Source organism: Monodon monoceros, unplaced genomic scaffold (genome assembly GCF_005190385.1).
Source record: "Monodon monoceros isolate NGI ecotype Baffin Bay Population unplaced genomic scaffold, NGI_Narwhal_1 Super_Scaffold_19, whole genome shotgun sequence".
Lineage (NCBI taxonomy): Eukaryota > Metazoa > Chordata > Mammalia > Artiodactyla > Monodontidae > Monodon > Monodon monoceros.
The window spans coordinates 42196984-42221494 of NW_021703775.1; the positions used below are offsets into that span (position 1 = coordinate 42196984).

At 33.5% G+C, this 24511-nt stretch overlaps 1 protein-coding gene and 1 long non-coding RNA gene across 3 annotated transcripts in view; one reads left to right on the plus strand and one right to left on the minus strand.

The window, feature by feature from the left end:
- Positions 1–20896, plus strand: part of PNPT1 (polyribonucleotide nucleotidyltransferase 1) — a 40851-nt gene extending 19955 nt beyond the window's left edge. Inside the window, exons 14-28 of the mRNA XM_029231999.1 lie at positions 2998–3068; positions 4820–4856; positions 6755–6821; positions 6907–6996; positions 8189–8242; positions 12538–12644; positions 13101–13172; positions 13263–13326; positions 13729–13812; positions 14151–14234; positions 15180–15286; positions 15374–15429; positions 16477–16555; positions 18451–18498; positions 19647–20896. Of these exons, the coding sequence (XP_029087832.1) occupies positions 2998–3068; positions 4820–4856; positions 6755–6821; positions 6907–6996; positions 8189–8242; positions 12538–12644; positions 13101–13172; positions 13263–13326; positions 13729–13812; positions 14151–14234; positions 15180–15286; positions 15374–15429; positions 16477–16555; positions 18451–18498; positions 19647–19805 (1179 nt within the window). The 3' untranslated portion in view covers positions 19806–20896. The remainder of the gene's footprint in view (positions 1–2997; positions 3069–4819; positions 4857–6754; positions 6822–6906; positions 6997–8188; positions 8243–12537; positions 12645–13100; positions 13173–13262; positions 13327–13728; positions 13813–14150; positions 14235–15179; positions 15287–15373; positions 15430–16476; positions 16556–18450; positions 18499–19646) is intronic.
- LOC114900671 overlaps positions 1–24511 on the minus strand; it is a 191808-nt gene that overhangs the window by 160960 nt on the left and 6337 nt on the right. For both annotated transcript variants that reach the window (XR_003794910.1, XR_003794911.1), the window contains exon 2: positions 14695–14799. This is a non-coding gene — a long non-coding RNA (uncharacterized LOC114900671). The remainder of the gene's footprint in view (positions 1–14694; positions 14800–24511) is intronic.

Genomic DNA, 24511 nt, shown 5'->3' on the forward strand with positions numbered 1-24511 from the left:
TAGTCTATTAAGTGGGCAATAACATTACATCTAAGAAAACAATGGACAAACCTTAATTTAAAAATACTTTATTGCTAAAAAATGCTAACCATCATCTGAACCTTCAGCAAGTCACAATCTTTTTGCTGGTGAGGTTTTGAAAATTTTGAGAATTATCACAATGTGACACAAAGACACAAAATGAGCAAATGCTGTTGGAAAAACGGTGCTGATAGACCTGCTTGACACAAGGTTGCCACAAACCTTCAATTTGTAAAAAAGGCATTATCTGCAAATAATTAAAAAGTTAAACACAATAAAGTGAAGTGCAGTAAAATGAGGTATGCCTGTATATGTCTACAGTGAACCCGAAATCTTTACTTTTGAGGTCTTCTTAAAGAAATCCTCCCTTACCCCAAAGTCACAAAATTATGCACCTACTTCTTCTATTAACTTTCTAGTTTTAGCTATTAAATTTAGACTATTAATCTATCTTGGAGTTTATTCCTATACAAGGTATTAAGTAGAACTCTCCAGAGTGAGCCAATTTTGCAACACTGTTTACTAAAAATTCATTTTTTTCCCATTGATTTGTAATGTTACCTTATCATATTCAAAGTTTATAAGTACATGTTTGAACTATACTCTCTTCCATTGTTCTGTGAGTTAACCTGGGCCAGTGTCAGACTGTTTTAATTATTATAGTTTTGGGATATATTTTAAAATCTGAGGGGCAAATCCCTTTTTATTCTTCCTTCTCTTCCCACCCCAAATTGTCTTAGCTCTTCTGTTACATTTGTTCTTTCATTTAAATTTTAGTATCACATCAAGTTCTGAAAAAAATCTTTCCAATACGATTTAGATTGTTTTTGCACTAAATTTACGGAATGAGTAAAACATGATATTTTTACAATTTCAATCACAGTCTTTACAGTAAATATAGTCTACTGCTCCTTTGATTTGGGTTTTCTTTTATGGCTTTTAATAAAAATTTTAAAAAATAACTATTAAATTTTGTATACTTTTGTTAGCCCTTCTGACAATCTGTCTTTTAACTAGAGTGTTTAGTCCATTAATGTTCGATTTAATTTTTTGAGTTTAGTCTGTCATTTTATTATTTGTTTTTGTTTAGCCCCTCTGTGTTTTGTTTTTCTATTCTTTCTGCCTTTTTAGATTAATTGAATATTTTTTAGATCTCCATTTGAATTTGTCTGTTTGCTTTTTAGCTATACCTCTGTGTTATTTTAACACTGGTTACTACAGAGAATACAGTATACATTCTTTTCACAGCCTGTTTACAGTTAATTTTTTTCACTTCACACAAAATGAGTAAAGTTTGCAACCACTTAGGTCCATTTGCCCCTCCTTCCATCCTTTATACTGTAGTTGTCTTATGAGTTACGTCTACATGTGTTGTAACTCCACAAGGCAACATTATAACTTTTATTTTAAACAGTTACATACTTAAAGAAGAGGGAAAAGATAGTCTTTTATATTGACCCACATATTTACCATTTCTGATGCTTTTTTATTTCTTCCTGAATATCTAAGTTTCCATTTAGTATTATTTTGCTTCAATCTGACAGGACTTCATTTAGTATTGTCCTATGGATGTTCTGATAACAAATTCTTATTTTTCATTTATCTGAAAATGTCTTTATCTTTTTACAAAGAATCTTTTGCCAGAATATAGATTCTGGGTTGATGCTTTCTTCTTTCAGAACTTAAAGAAATGGTCTACGGTTTTTTGTTCTCCTTTTTTTTCTGATGAGAAATCAGGGCTCATTCAAGTCATTGTTCCCTGTATGTTATTTTTTGTTTTCAACTGGGTGCTTTCAAGATTTTCTGTCTTTGGTTTCAGCAGTATGACTATGAAAAGTGTGGTTCTCTTTTATTTGTCCTACTAAGAGTTTCTTGAGCTTTAAACCTATAAATTTGTATCTTTCATCAAACTTGAGAAATTTCAGCTGTAATTTCTTCAAATTTTTTTTCTATCTTATTCTCTCTTTTCTCTCATTCTGGGGTTGCAAGTACGTATATTTAGTCCTTTTGATATTGTCCCACAGGTCCTGGGGGCTATGTTCTTTTTTCCCTCCCTCGTTCTGTAGAGTGGGCAATTTCTTCTAATCCATCTTCATGTTCACTGACTCTTGCCATCTTCTTTCCATTATGATTTATTTTTCAGTTCTAGAATTTCTATTGGTTCTTTTTTATGTCCTTGAATATAATTATGATAGCTATTGAAAATCCTTGTCTGTTAATCCAACATCTGAATCAGCTCAGGGTCAGTCTCTATTCATTTTCTTTTCTCTTGAGAATGGGCCCCATTTTCTGTTGTTTTTTTTCTTGTAGGTTGTATCCTGGATGTTGTGAATGATACATTGTAGAGTCTCTGGATTATGTTATGTCCCTACAGTCTTCTTAGATTAACCTTATTTTTTTTTTCCCCCAATTTTAAGCAGTTATCGTTTTATTGGCTGAACCTTTATTGAGGATTCCTTTAGGGTCAGGTTTTAAAATATTCCTCTTCCTGTCCTCCTCCCCCAGCACTCCTTAGTGCTTTACATATGTAGTCTATGTGATATTAGACTTCTGGATTATTGAGATTTACACATAATATTTATAATGTGTAAGTAATATAATTTCTAATGTTTATGGAATGAATAAATGTTTACTGTACTTTGGCAAGCTTTGAATAGAATGTACTTATCTCATTTCTTTAAAAGCTAAGTGGGTTCTTCAAATGTTTTTAGTTTTCATCTTCGTTGTTAGTAAATTAAAGCCTGAGGAATTTTTGTTTTTTTTTAAAGATGTTGGGGGTAGGAGTTTATTTATTTTTGCTGTGTTGGGTCTTTGTTTCTGTGCGAGGGCTTTCTCTAGTTGTGGCAAGCGGGGGCCACTCTTCATCGTGGTGCGCAGGCCTCTCACTATCACAGCCTCTCTTGTTGCGGAGCACAGGCTCCAGACGCGCAGGCTCAGTAGTTGTAAGCCTGAGGAATTTTATTTCTTCTTTTTTAGGTGCTATGTACTGTTACATTTGATTCATTAGAATCCAGCATTAAATCAGACCGAATTATAACAGCTATAAAGTAAGTTATGTTTTTGGGTTATGATGTTACAATATATAATTCATGTGGTATATTATTATTCTTAAAACCTGTATCTCTGTACTTCATTTTTCTATTTACATAATAGTGATTTCAAGGGTTTTTTTGTGCTGTATTTGTCTCCTAACTCATTTGTTAGAACAAGTTTTGGTAAAGCATTTAATTCTTTTTAATATGGGTACATTTAGTTTATTATCTCTAAAACCATTCCTCTGGACAGATTTCCTGGGTAATCTTGAATGGATAGGTTTTTCTGTTGAATACTGTAAACAACAGAGCAAATAAATAATGAGCAAGAATCCCAGTTCCCAAAAAGAATCTGGAAGTTGTTAAGAGAAAAAACCTTATCTAATCCCAAAGCACATTTGAATTTGTGTTAAAAAAAAAAATACTTGGTTTTCCTCCACTGTTCCTAAAAAGTCAGCAGTAAAGTCACGTTGATCAATTTTAGATGATGAGAATCTATATTACAGTCCCCACCAGCATTTATGCATCAGAGTTCTGGAACTCACAGCCACAGATCTTCCTCAGTGCCTAACAGGGTTGCTTCCCTTTCCTTTATTAAGGGTCTCAGAAGACCAAAGGACTCTGCCTCCCTCTTCCTTCTGCCCAACTGATGACGATAATCCCCAGTATCTTCAGGATAGCATCACTAATTGTTTTTCATGTACCTAATAAAAATAACAGCTGTATGTATAAGACTTGTATGTTCATCATAATCATAATTCTTTGTGGTGGGGGAGCTCTTAAACTTTTGTATTTTAAATTCCCATCTAGACCAAAACGTGGTTGCCCTATCCTTCTTCATTTTGACTCCTTCTAGGAGGCAACACAGCTTCATAAGAGTGTGCACTGGGTTTGGCCAGCATACCTCTCTGTGTTCTAGTCCTAAGTCTATAAGGGCATACACATCACTGAACCACGCTGGTCTTTGGTTTCCTCATCTTATAAAGTGCAGGTACTGGGCTAATGATCCCTCGCCTCCTCTCTAGCCCCTAAACCTATGATTCCTTTAGTCTTCTGAAGGTGTCTGGTTTTTAAATTTCTTTCCCCAAGGCTGTAATTTATGGTTGTGCAGATTCAGCCCTAGCCCAGGACTTTCTAAATCCTCTGTACGAGAGGTGCCTTTTGTAATCCCACTCAAAGGGGACACTGTTTGTGCCAAGAACCTGTATATGCTTGTCTTTTCCTCAGTTAAAAATAAATCTGGTTTCCTCCTTCCAGAAATTTTGTTCCTTCTCATGCTTATTCTCCCCATTATTCTAGATTCAGTCATAACAGTTCTCTTTTCAAACCCTGAAAAAAATCTTTGCTTGTCAGATCTCCTGATTGCTCTCAGCTATATCATTTCAGTTACTGATCTCCATTTCACATGTTTGACTGGGAGGAAGATCATAACTCTGAGATTTAAGTAATGTGTTTATATTTAGGATTCTCACTATGTATTAATGCTTTAAAATGCATCTGTTGTCTTAGTATTCAAATCTGGATATCTAAGTGCTTTATTTTAAGCAAAATTGTTTTCTTAAATCTGTGTAGGATTCATTCAGAAGCCCCAGAAAAAAATACTGTTTCTGACATTCATCCTTCTAATTCTTCTGGTATTCAATTTCAGACCAACTCTCCTTAATAACCAATTGTTTCTTAAATCTCCCTTACATCTTTTTTAGTTGTTTATTGAATAAACCTGTATCTGTGTGATTTTTTTTTAATATCATGCTTTTTGTTTGCAGTGGGATAAAAGATAAAAATTTCATGCTTCACTATGAGGTAAGATGAATTTTTCCCCAATATTTTATTATGAAAGATTTCCAGAATACAGCAAAGTTGAAAGAATTTTACAGTAGATATCAGTAGATCTACTACCTAGGTTCTACCATTAACATTTTACTATGCTAGTTTTATCATATGTCTATCACTGTTACTTTATTGCTTACAGAAGGGATTTAGAGAGACAGGTAGTACCTTTCCAACCAACAGCTTTCTGTCTGAGTCATACATAAAAGTTAAAGTATAGTAGAGAGTACTGTATTGGTCAAGAAAGAGTTGTAACTGTTCACATGTGTTTCAGACAAGTGGGGCTTTTCAAATACCTCAACTGACAAATCACCATCTCCTTTTAGTTCATTTAAATGTTCATATTTTTACTCATTTGATTAGTAGTAAAAGAACTGAGGTATTTAATGTTAAACTACTTTATATGAAATCATTACATATAATTGAGTTTGGGATTGACTTTATTCAAAAGTAATCCTAAGGGACCAGACACAACACAACCATATAGCACTTTAGTTTTAGTATTTGAAGCATACATGCTGGGAGGCTAGTGTAACATAGCAGGTCTTTTGAGTGGCCATTGTTGATTGCCCAGAATCCCAACATCTCAGTTTTGTTGAATCTGCTATAGTTAATAGAGAACATTTCATGTAAAAAAAATATCGATAAACCTGGAGATTCTCACAGGTTTTAAGTCCCAATATCCTGTTTTGGATATAAACATGCTACAGAAGCCACAGAGGAATAGTAATTGATAAGGCACATCCTTTGTCAAGAGCTGAAGAGCACATGGCAATCTTTAAAAAAGGGCACCTGTGAAAAATGCAGCTCTAGCTGATTATTAGGGAAAGAGGTGAGGGCGGGGGCAGGAGAAAGATATGGGCTGTTATTGCTGTATTGTCCCATTTTTTAAAAACCTTTTTATCATAAAATACAGATACTGAAAACCATATAAAACAAAGGATGACTTAATGGGTTTTTATAAGGCAGACACCCTTGTAACCACCACCCAAGTCACAGTATAGAATGTTACCAGTCACCCCAGAAGCTCCTCCATGTTTTTCATCCCAGTCTTAATACCCTTCTTCCCCTGAAAATAACTACTCTCCTAAGTTTTATAGTAATCACTTCCTTGGATTTTTATTGCACATCCCTAGGTACTATAGTGTAGTCTGGTCCATTTTTTTAAAATTTGGTATCTCTTTGTCTCTTTTAATCTGTAGGTCTCTCCTCTATCACATTCTTTTCTTTATAGTCTCCCTGTTGAGGCCGCAGAGCCATCTGACCTGTAGTGCTCCCCACAGTCTGGGTGCTGCTGATTGCACTCATGGTGCAGTTCAGCACGTTCCTCTCTGTTTCTGTCTCCTGCAAATTGACTGCTAGATCCAGAGGCTGTATCAGATTCATGTTCCATCTCTCCTTTTTAAAAACATTCCAGATTTTATGGGAAATTTCTCAATTTTTTAAATGACTGCAACTAGTTCACATTCTTTTAAGACGATATATTGATCAAATAAAATGGTTTGCAACCCCTGGCTAAGGTATACCCTTATTGAAAAAGATCTGTTTCCTCAATGTGCATTTTTTAAAAATACGTACATTTCTTGTATTACAAAAGTAAAGTATTTTGTTATTGTTAGCAATTTAAACATTATAGAAATTTGTGGTGTAAATCCCCATAACCATCCATTTCCCACCGCAGGTCACATAAACACTAGAAATAGCTACTTTTAGCAATTTGGTATATGTTTTAGATGTCCAGACATTTTCTGTGTGTATATGAATGTACTTTTTTTTTTATTAACAAAAATGAGATTCTGTTTTGTAACTTATTATATATATGGGATATCTTTCCATGTCCTTTGTATATGTACGTGGTTTTTGTTTTTAAGTTTCCTCCCTACGCAACTAATGAAATTGGCAAAGTCACTGGTGTAAATAGAAGAGAACTTGGGCACGGTAAGTACAAATCTGTATATGTACATGGTATTCTTACAGAGACTTAGCATATTTTTTTTGCTTATTATTTTCTATTCTGATTTAGGTGCGCTTGCTGAGAGAGCTTTGTATCCTGTTATTCCTAAAGATTTTCCTTTCACCATAAGAGTCACATCTGAAGTACTAGAGTCAAATGGTATGGTTTTGAAATATATTTTTCCTAGTCAAAAAGAACAGACTCCCTGTTATAGTTTTAGCTTTTCATAAATAATGTTATATTACATTTATTACTACAGTACCCAACCCACTGCAAGAGAAAAATGTGTTTAATCATATACTTATCTGAATCTCTGTTCTTCACTAATGAGCTCTTTTGAAAACAATATAATATAAAACAAATATTTCTCTTTATGTGTCTTTTACAATAGATCCAGTTTGGGTTATTTGTTTTATTTTTATAAACAAGCCACAGAGCAAGGCCAGCTTGGAGAGAGGAAGGGAAAAATATATAGTGAGCCATTAAGCAGGGAATACCTGTCATATATCACAGATATAAGTAGATATCACAGAGAGAGACTGGGCTAAAAGGTCAAATTTATTTTTTGTTTCAAAGGAAATTCTTTTTTTTTTTTTTTTTTTTTCTGGCAGGGCTGTGCGGCTTGTGGGATTTCAGTTCCCCACCCAGGGATTGATCCCAGGCCCTCGGCAGTGAGACAGCACAGAGTCCTAATCTCTGGAATGCCAGGGAATTCCCAAAAAGTCAAATTTAAATTAAAAATCAGTCCACAGATCAAGGAAAGGTGATATAATCATTAAAGGCAGAAAGAGCATGTGGTCCTCAAACATGTAGCAGACATAGATCAGATGTTCATAGATATTTTTAAAAAAACACCAAAGGTCAGAATTTAAACTAGAGACTTTCTGTTCTCTACTGGGTGTGACTAGGCTATAGCTTATGGTCCAGTGAGAGAGCTATAGCCCTGTATCTTTAACTGCCTTCTGATTAAGCAACAGAAGAGGCATGCTGTTTTTTCTGGTAGGTTTCTTAGAATCAGAATCTCTAGCACTGCTGTCCAGTAGAACTTTCTGTAGTGACAGAAATTCTCCCTCTCTGTGCTGTCCAGCTGAGGGACTGAATTTATTTCAAATAATTTAAATTTAGTGGCCACATGTTGCTAATGGCTATCATATTGGACTGTGCAGCTCTGCAGTTTGTGGTTTAGGAAAGGTTGCCTTAAATACTTTAAGAAGGAAGGAAAGAATATTGAATATTTAAATCATAAATTTAAATTATAAATGAGTATTTGTAAATAACCAGTAGTAGCAATATTCTACATTTAACAAAAATCAGTATTAAAGCAAGTATTTTTATTTCTTTCTTTGCATAGGATCATCTTCTATGGCATCTGCATGTGGTGGAAGTTTAGCTTTAATGGATGCAGGTAAAAGAGTTATGACTCAAAACTACCAAAGCTTATTTATATACATATACTTGATTAGTATAAAATATAGGATTTTTTTAAATTGAATTTTAGTAAGACTTGAAGAAGTCAGATTACAGATTACCAAACCTGGCCAGAAGGAAGATAGTTACACAGTACAGCTTCAACTATACAGGTATCTGCTGGAACTCTTATTCTTGGCTAAAAGCAATACACTGAAATTATTTACTTGGGGACCCCGCAGGCTTTCTGAGAGCTCTGCAATTGATTCCATTCACTAAGGAAGTTTGGATTAGCAAGCAGGAGTATTAGGACCCATAAATGAAAGTAACTATGTAGTCTTTCAGTTGATTTATGCAAGCCCTGAAAAGAACAATGCCACTCACAGAAGAGTACACAGAACTTCAGGATAAGAAGGAAGACTGCAAGTGATTCAGTATAATCTCTGGATCTGAAACACCAAAAGGGAAAGAGGCAACATGTTAAGAGACTCTGAAAACAGTATCTGCCAGTCACCAATGATGCTATTCAAGAAGAGAAAAGGAAACTAAAGACACTCAAGAGGCCACACAAAGAGTTCCCTATAAGTTCATACATTTACAGTATAGAAAAACGGAAGGATAGAAAGGATAACATAACCAAGGATGAAATGAAAGAATGGTATAAATGTATAATACCATTTCTAAAAAGATTAAAACTTAAGCCAAAGCAAAAAAGCTAAAGCCAATTAAAGGCACTTTTCTAGTTGTGTTCAGTGGAAGGAAAATATAATCTGATATTTAAGGTAGCTGGTAAAATACCATTTCTATTTTCACCTTCATGCATTCATTCAACAAATCTTTATTGTATGCTACCTCTGTGCCAAGCACTGATCTAAGCTCTTGGGACACAGTGGTAAACAAAACAAAGTTCCCGTCCTCATGGAGGTTGCATTCATCACTCTTATAATCTCATATTGGAAAACACAGAACAAATCCTGAAAAAGGTGAACTGAAAGATTAAATAAAAGATCATAAGAGAGTCTTTAACTGCTTTAAATGAATTCAGATCGTTAGGTCTAGACAAAAACCCATCCTAAGTAATGATGAGAACTTCATCATAAGATAACTGAACCAATTTGGCAGTACTGGAGAAATCATGGAGATTAGTATACCAACGACACAAAGAATTCTTACTTTGAAAAATAAGAAATGTATTTCCTGTAAAGTATAACCCAGTGAACTTGACAGTGACCCTTGGCAAGACTCTTAAATGGTAAAAGAACAGTGTATAAGTATTTTAAGAAAGGAACCAGAAGAGACTCATTTAAAATAAGTCATGCCATAGTAAACTCATTTTCTGTTTTTGAAAATATTACTAGGTTTAGAGTAGAGAGGGAGGGTGCTGCTTGTGCAGTGTGTCTAGAGTTCACCTTGGTAGTTAATGACCTTGGCAGTAAATGATGCAGAAATTGAGAACGGGTAATAAGTATACCATTTATAACTGGTTGAAGGATGAGCAGCCAGGACTGGATAATCTGATGGGTAGGTTGGAGAGGGGTCTCAAGTAGAATACTTGAAGCTGCTCCATCCTAAACCCTGTCCTCTTCAATGTTTTTTGTTATTGACTTGACTAAGGACACTGGCCTTCCAATGAAAAGGATACTGATAAAAAGGAGTATGTGACTGATATGTTAAATGACAGTTTTTAATCTCTAAAAAAAAAATGTTGACAAGATAAAAAAATATGGAGCCAAATAGCAAAAAAATTTGACAAGAATAAATGTCAAATTCTGTGAGAAGAGCCAACAAATGGTATTTGATTCAAACACGAGTGCTTGCCATGTCCTACATCAGACACTGTCTATGCTCCAGGGATACAAATGGTACCCAGTTTTAAAAAAATTTACAGGAACAAAAACAAAGATAAAGATACTAACATATCAAAGAGATAATACAAATATGTACAATATGGATGAAGAACTAAGTTGAACATAATTGGCTTCATAGAGACAGCGACATTTCATCTGGGTTTAAAGGTTGAGTGGTTGTTGACCAGGCATATTATCAGCAGGGCCCGTATTTCATGTGAAAGGAACAACATACGCAAAGTTATGAAACAGTATAGTGTGTTCCTGAAATGTATTTGAAAGAAGTGATGATGTAATAAACTGGGACCAGATTTCAAAGATCAGTATTACATTAAGGAGTTTGAACTTTTAAAGCTAGTATCTCCCAACTCAGTATTCCATAAAATAGAGTACAACAGGATGTTGATTATTGTATACTATGGAAAAAAAATGTGTTCTAAAGTAGGTTTGCACAGGGTTAAGCAAGTGTGTTTAATATGGTTTAAATAAACTTAAATATGTTAACGTGAATATTGAATCTCTAGGAGCAGGATATGTACTATTTCCCAAACTTTTTTGACCACAGAACTTAAAAAATTCCGGAAGCAGGTAATAGGGAATTTGAAGGATTTTATGGAGAAGAGTGGCATGATGCGAATCTGCTTTTTTTCTTTTGGGGGTAGTTTTTCCTAGCTTACATGAGAGCCCTAGGGGATGTGGTGGGAGAGAACAGGAGCTGGGGTGCGGGTGGGGTTACTAAAATCTAAAAAACTGGACAGGGAAACTGTTGCCAGGGCAATAAATAATGTGGACTTGGAATAAAGGAGTCGAAATGGATATTTCAGAATCCAGGACAATTTTTTTTTTAATTTAGAGGATAAACTAATCAGATCTTTGTGACTTGATAGTGTATAGGAAATGAGGAAAGACGTGTTGATTCTAGTATGAGTGTCTTATTGCTTTCAACCAAGACAGGGAATGCAGGAGAGAAGGGATTTATTGGGGGTGATTAAATTTTGACTATAATTGTATATATATATTTAAGATGTGTTGGGGACATTTAGCTGGAGATGTCCAATAGGCAGATGGGCTATACAGATCCAGGGTTTAGCAAAGAGAACTAGGCAGAAGGGATAGATTTGTAAGTCATCGTTGTAGGTGACAGTTAAAACTGGGCATATGTGAGATTGCTTAGAGGATATGAAATGAGGTCTCTGTCACACTCCTTTATACCACCAAATAAGTTCCAAGTGATCAAAACTTTAAACTTTTTTTTTTTTAATTAAACAAGGAAGATTTTATGAAAATCTTGAACAGAGAAAACCTTTCTAGGGAATTCCCCCGAAGTACAGTGGTTAGGACTCAGTGCTTTCACTACAGTGGCTGGGGTTCAATACCTGGTCAGGAAGCTAAGATCCCACAAGCCACGGGGCACAGCCAGAAAAAAAAACAAACTTTCTAAGTAAAATCCAGGAACCATGATTGCATATAAAATCCTCTACAGGAAAAAAAAAATTACAATAAAGTCAACAAACTAGAAAATAATATTTTATATTACATTTCGTATTTATATTTTATTTACCGTAATATTCTATATATTTAACAAAGATCTGTCCATATTAAAAGAGCTCTTACAAATCAATAAGAAAAAGACTAACAACCACGTAAAAAAATGGTTGAAGGCCATGAATAGGCAGTTCACAGAAAAAGAAATAAATGGTTTAAAAACATGAAAAAAAGTTCAACTTCACTCAAACAGAAATCAAGTTAAAAACAATAAGCTGCCATCTTTATCATTCAGATGGCAAAGGTCAAAAGATTTGACAAAAATTAACAAGAATATAGAATAGCAGGTACCCTCATATACTGCTGGTAAAAGTATAAAATGCTACACACTGTGGAAGACAGTTTGACACTATAACAAATGTAAATTCACACACCCTTTGACTCAGTAACCCCACTTCTATTGTATAGCTTATAAACACATACAGGGAGTACTCTGCAGCCATTCAAAAGAATAAGGTAAAGAAAAGAAAAGATTACACTCACATTTTTACTCCCTCAGTATAATTTTCTGGGAGGATATACAAAAAATCTAATAGTGTCTGTCATGGGAAGGTGGACTAAAGGGCTCAGGCTGGAACGATTTAACAAATACATGATTACTTTTCAAAAAAAAAAAAAAAATAAGGCACCAAAAGCAAAGGGCAAAGAAACGGATTACTTTAAGAGTTAAGTTTGCTATTATTAGAGAGGTTTTTGTTGAGAACAAAATTAGAATTATGTTAAGGAGCTTTTATTATATGTTAAAGAGGAAAGGAGATAGTCATATGATTTATTAAGACCTGTACTCTAACTTAGTTTTGGTAACCGTCAATTTAGAACACCACCCAATGTCAAAAGAAGATGAATAACCTATGTTAGGCTGATGTACACACTGCACACAAGTTCTCTTTCTCAATTATAGGAGTTCCAATTTCATCTGCTGTCGCAGGTGTGGCAATAGGATTGGTCACCAAAAACAATCCTGACAAGGGTGAAATAGAAGATTATCGTTTGCTGACAGATATTCTGGCAAGTATATTCACATTTTCAGATATTTAATGGTGAAGATTATACACACTTTACAAGCATAGTGTGCTTAGAAGAATGCTAGTGCTGGAGAAATAGAAGTCCTTGTTCTTACTTTCCTCTTCTGCATATTTGCCTTGGATTTTATAGAATGTGAGTTAAAAATAAATATTACAGTATAAGTGTCCATAATGGCTCACTTTAGGATGATCATAAATTAATCCTTATGCATTTATGGGGGGGAACATGATCTGAAAATAAAGTGATTTTCTAATGATATATTTATAACTTAAAAAACCACAAATTGAAAGCAGTAGTTAATATACAGGTATTTTTTTGTGTATAATCCTAAAGGACATGGTTTACTTATAAAGCTATTTTTAAAAATTCCTCTACAGTGACTATGGGTGAATTTCACTTTTGTTTAAAATTATATCATAATTTGTTAAATTCTTTAAGGGGATTGAAGATTACCATGGTGACATGGATTTCAAGATAGCTGGCACTACTAAGGGAATAACTGCATTACAGGTATTTTAAAACCCATTTTGTTTCATTTTAAAATATTTAAATAAGGTCATAAATCAATATTTACATAAATTTTCGGCTTTTCCATATTAGGCTGACATTAAATTACCTGGAATACCAATAAAAATTGTAATGGAGGCCATTCAGCAAGCCTCAGGTAAGCCAAGCCAGTGTGCCTGATTCTCCTTTTATCATTGTCTTTGTGTTAATGGGAACTATAATTCCCATTAGGCTTATTATTAAAAATAGGCTTATTATAAAATACTGCTTTAGAAAATGAAATTTAATGTAACAACCTAGATCAAGAAGTATTAAGTTACTGGGTACATGACTAATCATCAATGTGGAAAACCAGTGAAAATTCAGTTTTTACAAATGGACTCCCCGAGATAGGATTGGAGAAGGGAATACAAGTAGAATTGTTAAGGTAATTGGGATGTAAAGAACTTTGATTATTAAGCTAAAGAGTTTGGATCCTACTTCATAAAACTAATACTGCTATATCTGATCACATTTATTTTATACAGTTATAATTTTATTATGTTTTTATCTCTTCAAGTGGCAAAGAAGGAGATATTACAGATTATGAACAAAACTATTTCAAAACCTCGAGCATCTAGAAAAGAAAATGGACCTGTTGTAGGTAATACATTAAAATTACTGATTTCATGATAAGGTAAACATATGAAAGTACATTGGTATTTAAAATTTTTTTTAAATCCATACACAAAACAAAAAAGTCAAATGCTTTTATAGTTAAAATACTTTAAATTTGAGGGGATATTCTTAGATGTTAGAATTGTTTTTAGTCACATAGCAAATTGTTTTTCTGTATTTCATGCTGAAATATTTTTACATGTGTCTAGACCAAGTCTTGAGTGACCAGTACATGTTTTAGGTTCATATATATATGTGTGTATGTGTGTATATGTATATATATATATTTAAATAATTTATATTTTTGTCTGTACTACATTTCAGAAACTGTTCAGGTTCCATTATCAAAACGAGCAAAATTTATTGGACCAGGTGGATATCATTTAAAAAAACTTCAGGCTGAAACAGGTAAGAGTTGTATGACGTTTGGGATTTTTTATTTAATGCTAGGTCAGGTAAGTTTGCCATTTCACCTCTATTGTGTTTCTCAAAAAATATGTTTGAGAAATGAGAGACAGATATAACATTGACATCTCAATGAGATGAAAAAAGGATGTAACACTGACATGTCTTTACTGTAAGTTTTCTGTGTATGCCTCGTAATAAATTAGCAAACGATCATCTTTATATTCAAGAAGACTGACTTAGAATTCATCAGTTTTTCTTCAACATTTTAAAATCAAACATTTAGAAAAATTACTTTTTCACTTTAGAGGAGTTTTGCTTTAATTTTTCTTATTATGAGTTCTGCTATTTTTCACTTAGTCTTATTTATTTAGACTCTTTTATTTAAAGGGTATGTGTAGAAGTAGTATGCTTTACAATTTGTTTTTTTCTGGAATCAATCTTTGGGTTACATAGTACTTACCAGATTTGAGGTTACTGAAGGAGAGCGAGAAGTAGAGTCACCTTGGGCAGTTCTCAAGATTGAGAAATGGACATGATTTTGTCCCTCATCCATCTGTTCACCACTCTAAAGAGTAAGAGGGAGAAAGAAGAAAAGGTGAGGAAAGGGTTCTAGTATAGTTTCTTCTCATAATTAAGAGTGCAAAACCAAACTCTCCAAAATAAGAACTTATATGCTTTCTCCCACCAGATTGTGGGCTCCAAGAAAGTAGGGACATTAGCTCACTGTTGTATCCCCAGGGCCTAGCACAGTGTTGGATACATAGCAGGTGTGCAGTGTGTATTTGTTGGTAAATGAATCCTTCATTTCTAAAGCAGTGATTAAGCATAGCACAACCCTGCCCAGCTACTTCCAGGTCATTCCCCTGCTCTCACATCTACTTTTACGACTATTCTTCAAAGGAATGAGCAAGTTAACTTTAATATATAAAATTATTTTTTTTAAAGGAGTAACAATTAGTCAGGTGGACGAAGAAACATTTTCTATATTTGCACCAACACCCAGTGCCATGCATGAAGCAAGAGACTTCATTACCGAAATCTGCAAAGATGATGTAAGAATAGATCTTTTAATAGTCGTTTTCTTCTACTTTTTGTTGCTGTTCTCTTTATGAATCTTACGGCTTATTTTGCACTTACAGCAAGAGCAGCAATTAGAATTTGGAGCAGTATATACCGCCACAATAACTGAAATCAGGTAATATCAACTAAAATGCTGTGCTGGTTTTTATAAGATTTATATTACAAGCTCATGTTAACTTCACATTTGCATTATTTACTTTGAAATTGTAAGATGTTTAGATTATATGTCAATTACCATATAATCATTATTTATTTTTAACATAAAATTTATTTTCTGCACCAGTTTGTAGATTTTCACTAACATGGTTCTGTGATTATAATTATACTAATATATTCTTCTAACTGAATTGTCTTCTTTAACCAAATTTCCCACCATTTTAATCTTCCCAATAAACAGTAAACAAGCCCCAAATAGACTTAGCAATATTTCCTTTTTCTTTTTTTTTTTTGGTAGTTTCTTGTTTGTCTGTTTTAAAGATAGTACTATTTAAGGCCTAAGTAGTGCATTTTTTTTTAAATGCCAGTTTCAACCTCAAATCATTTTTTCAGCAGCTAAAAAGATTGCATTTTCTGAGTCAGAAAATTCCCTTTTTAAGAAAAAAAAATTATCAGATGTAGCATGCATGTTCAGAACTATTTGAAATGAATTATAAAAGGCAATGGGATAATTTGTTTAATATCACAGGTGAAAACTAAGAAATGAGATGGTTTATTTTAGTAGATTAAAGAAAAAAAGGAAGATAAATTTTTTAATGAAATAAGTATGCCATTTTATGTAACCCCCTTCCTTAAATCACTCCTTAATAGGTTGATGATAATTCTACACTTATTTTAAAATATTTAATGTCATTTCAAAACTTTTTGGAAAATATTATGAAGAGAAATATAAAAGAATATATATTTCAAAAGCTTTAACCAGCATATTTTTTCCTTTATCTTTTCTCTGTCCTTTGATCTATAAGTATTTAAATATAAAGTGTATTTTCAATTGGAAAAATAAGTATCCCTCTTAGTACTTTTTATAGTTACAAAAACATGTACTGGAGAGGGGTTTTTATGTGTTTTTTTACTTTGTTCTCCTATGAAAACATAATCACAGTTTAATTATCAGTAGATAATAGAGTTACTTATTGCTCTAACCAGGCTTATTTCCTTTTCATAGAGACACTGGAGTAATGGTTAAACTATATCCAAATATGACTGCAGTACTACTTCATAACACTCAACTTGATCAACGAAAGGTAAAAACAAGAAAGGCATAGTTGATTATTTTAAAAACTGCCTTAAAATAACCATAGTGAAATTACCTAGGTTGATGAGGATTGTACATCTTGTCCACTACTAGCCTAAATACAAAAACAAAACCAAAAAGACAGAGATACTGCTGTTTTACACTGTTTACCAGATAATATTTCTCTTTCCATGATGGAATAAAAACATTCTTGAGTGTTTTAAGGTAGAATAGCCTCTAGAGTTAACACATAGCAGTTAGTAAAAATATCTAGTTACAGCCCTGTTTTCCCAATTTTCCTGACCAGTCAATCATGGAAAGATAATTCTTAGGATGTTCTTAGTCTTTGTTGTAGTCTATACATTTGGAAGACCATTATGAAACCAATATGAAACCATTCAAGAATACTATGGGGGTAGAGAAAGAATAGGTCTGTTTTACCAAATATTATAAAGTAATACAGGATAAAACAGTATTACTGGCCCAGAAATAAACAACAGAAAATAGAGACCAGAAATAAACCGAGTTATATACATAAGAGTATAATACATACTAGAAGTTGCATTTTTAGTCAGTGAAGAAACAAAGATTATTCAATAAATCATATTAGTACAGCTAGTTATCATAAAACAGGATCTTTCCTCTTTTTATACCAAAATCCCATTTGGATCAAGGAGCTAAATATAAAAAAGAAAACTTTTCTTTTTAAGGCAGTGAGGGCAGAAGAAGAAAATCTGGGCATCGGGAGGGGTGAGGGTTGAGGAAGGACACTAGAAGAAAATATGCATATTTAATAATCTTGGGACTGGGAAAATCTTTCTCAGCATGATATCAAAGCCAAAAATGTAAGTAAAGTGATAAAATTTGACCCCATGATATTTTTAAATTATGGCAAAACTACAGTAAGTTTGAAAGACAAGCAGCAACTTAGGGGAAAAACTGCTTATATGACAGAGGCTTCATATACAAAGGGCTTGTGTAGGTCAGTAAGAAAGATGAATATCAATAGGAAAATGAACAAAGAACATGGAAAAACTGTTGTTGTTGTTGTTTTTAAGCTAACCAAGATATTCAGTATCAACAGCAATTTTTTAAAATGCAAATAAAGCCAAGTTACCATTTTTCAACTTTTCAGATAGTTGAAAATTCCCAATGTGCATAAATAAGAGTGTAGAGAAAAAATGGACACTGTCATACACTGTTGATAGGAATGTAAAGTGGGGCAAACTTTTTGGAGAGTGTTTGGTAAATATACAATTACCTTTGGACCTAGAAGTTCCACCACAAAGTTCCTCTCATACTTTGTTCTGAGAGGATAGACTATATGAATATATAATCACTGCACCACTGCAGTTTATTTTCCCTCAACTTTGTATTTTGAAACTTTTTAAACCTACAGAAAAGTTGAAAAAATAATAGACCAAACACCCATATACCTTTCACCTAGATTCACTGATTATTAACATTTGCAACACTGGAATTTAAAATAAATTAAATGACCATCTTTAGGGGATTGGTTAAACAAATAATTTAATTTGAATATTCAATTATAATGCTTCATTTATTAATATGAAAAGATCTCAACATATTATTGAATAAAAATCTATATATTATAAAACAACAAGCTCAGTAAGGTCCATTTTTATAAATGCAAGACACACACTAAATAGCTATTTGAAGGGATACTCATTGGAGTGTTACCATTAGTTATCTACAAGCAGAGGGGTTTTGGATGATTTTTACTATCATCTGAATACTTCTGTATTATTTTAAATCTTTATAATTAACAGATTTTATAATCAGAAAAACCAATAAAGCTGTTTTCCACTTGGAAAAAAATGTGTACTACCATGGATAGTAGGTAATTATGCATGACAACTAATAGATTAACACGTTCTCTTTCAGATTAAACATCCCACTGCTTTAGGCTTAGAAGTTGGCCAAGAAATTCAGGTACTTGTATTCAACCTTTTAGCCTTAAAGTTGTAAATTATACTTGAAGTTTCAATTATTTGTTTCATCAAATAAGCTGAAAGAATCAAATCAACATCTGTGATTTATATTATTTATATGCTGTGCTTCTTTTTTAACTTTAGGGTTGCTTAAAACAGACTCATTAGGGATTTAGATACAATTCTTTCCCTCAAGGAGCTTACGGGTTAGTTAGGACAGTAGTCCCCTTTAGAGCTTTTAAAAATACATGAGCCAGTCAGGGATGGCTATGCAGAGTATTAGGTATAAGGTATTTGAGGAGTTGAGACTTTAATTGCTTCTATACTGCTTGAGGCTAAAAGTTCTTGAGTTTGATGAAAGCCATGATGTCAGTTCTAGAATTCTGATAACAAAATCGACTTTTTTTTTTTAACCTTTTTAATAGTCCTGTATGAGTAGATGAAAGAAGTGGTTGACAGTCTGGTTTTTTTTGGCTGTACCACATTCTGTTCCAGTTGTTCCTGATACCCATGACCTGAGTAACTAAGACTTCTGGTTTATTCCCAATCTGTAGTCCCATTGTTCAAGTAGCCTCTAGAGAAAGATAAGAACTAAAACATAATCTCTCTGTATAAGATAGTTTTTAAGTCCCTTCTGATGTAAAAAGACAACCACATTTCCCCCTGACTTTCAATGTCTGTGTTCAAGCCAAATAACCTCCAGTGTGATAGATGGTCCTTTGAGTGTTAACAGTGAGTGACCTAAGCATAATCTTATATAGTTTGTAGCATACTTAGGCTCAGGAAGCCCTTATCTAGGTTCACAGACCATGGCTTTCACTGTTCTTCCAGTATAGGCACCTGGTCCGGAGAGAATAAGGCACAGATAAGTCTAACAGAAGATTATAATTGGGCAACTAAATCCCCCGTCTCTTCTTTTTTTATAATCACTACTTAACCAAATTATATTTATTAGCATATACGTCCAGTTAGCACTGAGCCATGATTTCAGTGAACAAGTGAAAATATTAAGCATTGCTTTATTTGGACCATGTAAGTTTAAATTAACATTTCGGGGAAACCCCCGAACGAACTTTTTGGCCAACCCAATAATTTGGGCATCAGTCAATGTGCTGTAACTTTTAAAGTATATTTGTTTTTTTAACACAGGTGAAATACTTTGGACGTGATCCAGCCGATGGAAGGATGAGGCTTTCTCGGAAAGTGCTCCAGTCTCCAGCTACAACTGTTGTCAAAACTTTAAGTGACAGAAGCAGTATTGTAATGGGAGAATCTATTCCACAGTCATCATTTAATTCTTCTCAGTGACTTTTTTTTTTTTTAAGAATTCTAGAGTGATATTCTGTATAGCAAAATTTCAGTAGTATCTTCTAATGTGTAGATTTATATATAATATAAATGTATTCTAATGATTTATATTAAAATGCTCACTTTACGTGTTCCATTTTTTAATTCCGAATTACCTATATTACTCTTACTTACATTATAAATCAATACATATTTATTACTAAAAGTAAGTCATTTATACGTCTTAGAAAAGACTACCCTTTAAATCTTGTACTTTTGAAATATCTGAAAAATTTAGAAATAATGGGTCACATTTGCTGCTATGATGGATTTCTTCCTACATATTTTTCTTCTTCCTATACAGTAGTGACAGTTTACTCTTAGCCATCTTATGGTTTACCTCTGCATAATAGCTTTACTTACCCACAACTGTTTCACAAACTGAAACTTACCATATTCAAAACCAGTGCCTATTTCTTTAGTACAGTTACTAGATATAGTAAGGAGCTGAGGGAGCTAATTTGATCTAATTTTAATGATATACCACCTTTCAAATTGGTCACAAAACCATAAACATAGTGGAGTAAATATTATAAATGGGATCCTGTTGAGAATGAGGTAATACATTTTTCAAATTTAGAAAATACAGAAAAGTAATTTACTCATCATATAGAACTAGCTCATTTTGTGTGTGTATGTTGCTAATGTATGGATGTTCTTGGTGGAAGGGATGGAGGAATCATGATTTTCAGTTAATAAGTAAATGTTTGAAACAGCCGTGTTTAGAGGCTATTGATATAATTATTAGTAATAGCTGTAAGATGATGTTCATTCCCATTTTTTAATATATCACATTATAATTCCACAAAAAAAGTAAATGATTCGTGGAAGTCATAATTTAGAATCTTCCTTTTATAAATCTGATAAAATATTTGTAAATTCTTGACTCAGGGCTAACTAGTTCAGAAAATACTAAAAATGTAGCTGACCAAAGATTTTTTAAATGTGGGTATTTAAGTCAGTAAACATTGATTATGTATATGTATAGTATGTAAAATAGCATGACAGGCAATGTTGATATACTTTCTGAACTATTGAAGATCAACTGAAAATGAAAGATTAAATTTAAATTATATGCTTTGTACATTTCATTGTTCTATTTTATAATAGTGACAAAAAAAAATTTATTCTCACTTTGTCTTCTGTTTAAGACATAACCCTTACTGGTAGAATTTCAAAATTGTAATTTATGTTTTTCTTGAGTTTTAGATTTTATTTTTCAAAAAGACTCCCAGCTGCTAATAATATGGAAAAATAAAGCTAGTTCTTAAACTCTAGAGACCAGTAGTGCCACAAAGTGAAAATACAGGTCACTAACTACAAACCACGAAAAGGGTCTCATTTCCACTTAAATCAAGAGCGTACACTTTATGTCTGGACTTATTTTTCACATTCACATCTTGGTAGTTTTCCCTGCTTTCCAAAAAAGGTTTTCTATGAGGGCTATCATATGCTAAGATCTCTAAATTATAATGACTCAAATCAAATTGAGTTCCCATTTTGGTAGTTAGTGCAATATAGGTACTTAAAGACTTTTTCCTTTATAACCTTTGTTATTGATGTCTCCTTGCCCATAAATTACAGCTTTTTAATACATTTTTCTTCTCTTATAGAATATCTTGAAGTTCTAGATCTAACATCAATATCTTTCTCACTTCAGTTCAGCCAAGCATGGCATTCATTTATTCAACACTTACTATGTGCCAGGTACTATAATGTGTACAGCAGATGCATCAGTAAACAAAACAGATAAAGTTCCAATTCTCACATTCTAGTGGATGGAAGCAATAAGTATACAACATCTCAGATAGTGGTAGGTTCTTTAAAGAAAAACAAATGGGTAAGGGGATAGAGTGATTTAAAAAAAAAAAAAAAAGGTACTATATTAGATGAAATGATCCAGAATAGCATCTCTGAGTAGGTGACATTTGAGCAGAGACCTGAATGAAGTGGAAGAAGATGTGCAGCTATTTGGAAAAGAAAATTCCAGATAAAGGGACTAACAACTTTATTGGTATTGTATGTCTGGAATATATAGCAGCCTTTCCCTTCTATAAACCAATTTCACAGTCTTTTACTCCTTAATCTTGTGCCTGTTCTTCATCAGAATTAGAAAGCAAATTTTATTAAAGAATATAAAACAAGAGATAGCCAGTGCAAGGTGATATTTTTAAAGCATTTAATCTGGCAAGAATATACCTGGTTACTGGTAAGAAGACAGAAGATACCGAAGTCGTGTAAAAGTTTAAAAAGCTTTTACAAAATTCCAGGCTCATCAGAGACTAGGGTGGTAGGCAGCATAAATGGAAAAGAGAATGTGTCTTGGTATCAAGGGACAGAAACCAATCTAAGTTAAGCTAAAGCAACGGGGAATTTTTATCACAGGGCCATGAATTTATTTCACAGAAGGCAAGTCACACTCCCTGTGGCAGACTTGAACCAGGACTGTCAAGTTATCAGGAACTAAGACAGTTCTCCCTACCTATAGAGTCTCATGGCCTCTCATTTGTGCTGCTTTCCATATAACAGATTTTTTCTTCTATGCAAACATGTTTTCATATCATGGGACAAAAGATGGCTATCCCACAGGAAGTTACTTGTCTCTGAGTTCAACTTCTGGAGGAGAAAACGATAGGCTCAGCTTGAGAAAGGTGTCAAACCTGATTAGGATTGCCAGATAAAACAACAGAATGCTGAGTGAAACTGGAATTTCAGGTAAACAAATGTTCAGTGTCCTATGGCCCATGCAATATTTGGGATATACTTATATTTTTAAAAAATATTCCTTGTTTATTTGAAATTCAAATTTAACTGGGTATCCTGTATTTTTGTTTGGTAAATCTGGTAACCCTAAACTTGGTGCAAGCAACTAGTCAGAGAATTCTCAAGGGCTCACTCCTTGGGAAGGGAGAATGTTCAGAAAAAATGGACTGAGCCAATACCAAGATACTGCAAAACAAATGTAAAAAGAAAATGGATAGACTTAGATTAACTCAGAAGGGGATGTAGTTGGAAGAAAAAGAAGCAGTTAGGACTAAGGATTTCAGCCTGAGCATTGTGAAGATAGTAGGATCTGTGACATGAATAGTAAACCTGAGGGGGCAAAATAGTTTTGAAGAGAAAGATGTCTGACTTATTAAATATGAGTATGAAGTCACCAACCAACATATTGGTTGGATATTCACCTTAATATCCTAGAAAGCAGTTGGGGCGTAAGTGACTTTTGCAGAGATAATTAAAACAACTCCAGTTTTACCATCTCAAGCATATCTCAAATCACTGCAACAAGTTTCAAAATTAGTCTGAAATTTACAAAATTAATTTAAAGGTAATTAAAACTACCTACTATGAGCACAGTACTAAATGATGGAATTGTTTCCTTCTGAGACTTATATATACTCTATATAGAGTCAATAACTTATGAAAGGCAGACTGATGAGCAGTCTAGTAAAGGTTTTAAAAAAGTCATAAAAAGGAAAAGAATAGGTTAATTCTAACTGGAAGAAAAAGGGAAAGTTTCTAAGAAGTGCAATTTGAATAGGACTTCATTATGGAGAGGTGATATTTGAGCTGGGCTTTAAAGGATGATTATAAAGGGAAAGGCTGCCTGTGGAATGGAACAGTTTTACCAGTGGATAAAGAAGAGAGTAAATAGAGGTCAGATTGTAGAGGGGTTTCGAATATTAGACTTAGGACTCTGAACTTTATCCTGCGTGTGTTGGGAAACACTGAAGAATACCCAATATCTCATGAAAACCCAAACTGCGTAGTTGGTTATAGTTTTGATATTGACTATAAAATTTAATGCTATTGCCAAGGACTCATAAGTTAGAAGAGATGATATTTTTTAAGTAAAAAATATGTAGGCCATTATCATTTATGAAAACAGATAAATTATCTTAATATTGGCAATAGCTATTAGGACAAAGTAGTTCTATAAGAATGCAAGAATGGGTAAGCATATAATCTCTATAATGAATTATAGAGAAAAACCGTATAATAACCAGATGCGAAAGAGTCAATTTATAGAATTCGATGTACACTTCCTAGAGAATTTAGAATATTAGGAAACGTCCTTAACTTGGAAAATGGTATCTATCAGAAATTAAGAACATGTATACAACACTGCAGATGTTGCCATTAAAGTCAGGAACAAAACAAGAATCACCACTATTATTCTCATCAGTGTTCTAAGGTCCTAATCAATGTGATGAGATTAAACAGAGGTGGAGAAGAACAGAAACATTTGCAGATGATCATCTAAAAAACACTTTAAATTGTTATAGAACAGTTAGAACTAATAAGCAAGCAGTGGCCACATATGTTTGCCAAAATAAATAGCAGTCAAACGTTGCCGTGGTATGAGCTCATTTCCACTTCTCTTTTTCCAGGCTTCACAGAGCTACACCAGCAGTGAGTTTGCCCCATCCCCTGTGGTCCTGACAAGGGTTAAATCTTCAGTCCCAAAGTCAATGAAGTCTTGATTATTCAGTCTTAACCTCCAGCCCCCTTGATCAAGCACCCTAAAAATCCAGTCCCAAGCGTACTCCTCCAGCTCCTGCTATACATGCTAGCATATTATTTCAGTCCCTTCGGTGTGTAATCTTCCTTATCAGGCAAAGCAGTCCCCAGGTCACTACCTGTGAAATCAGCTGTCAAATGCAGTT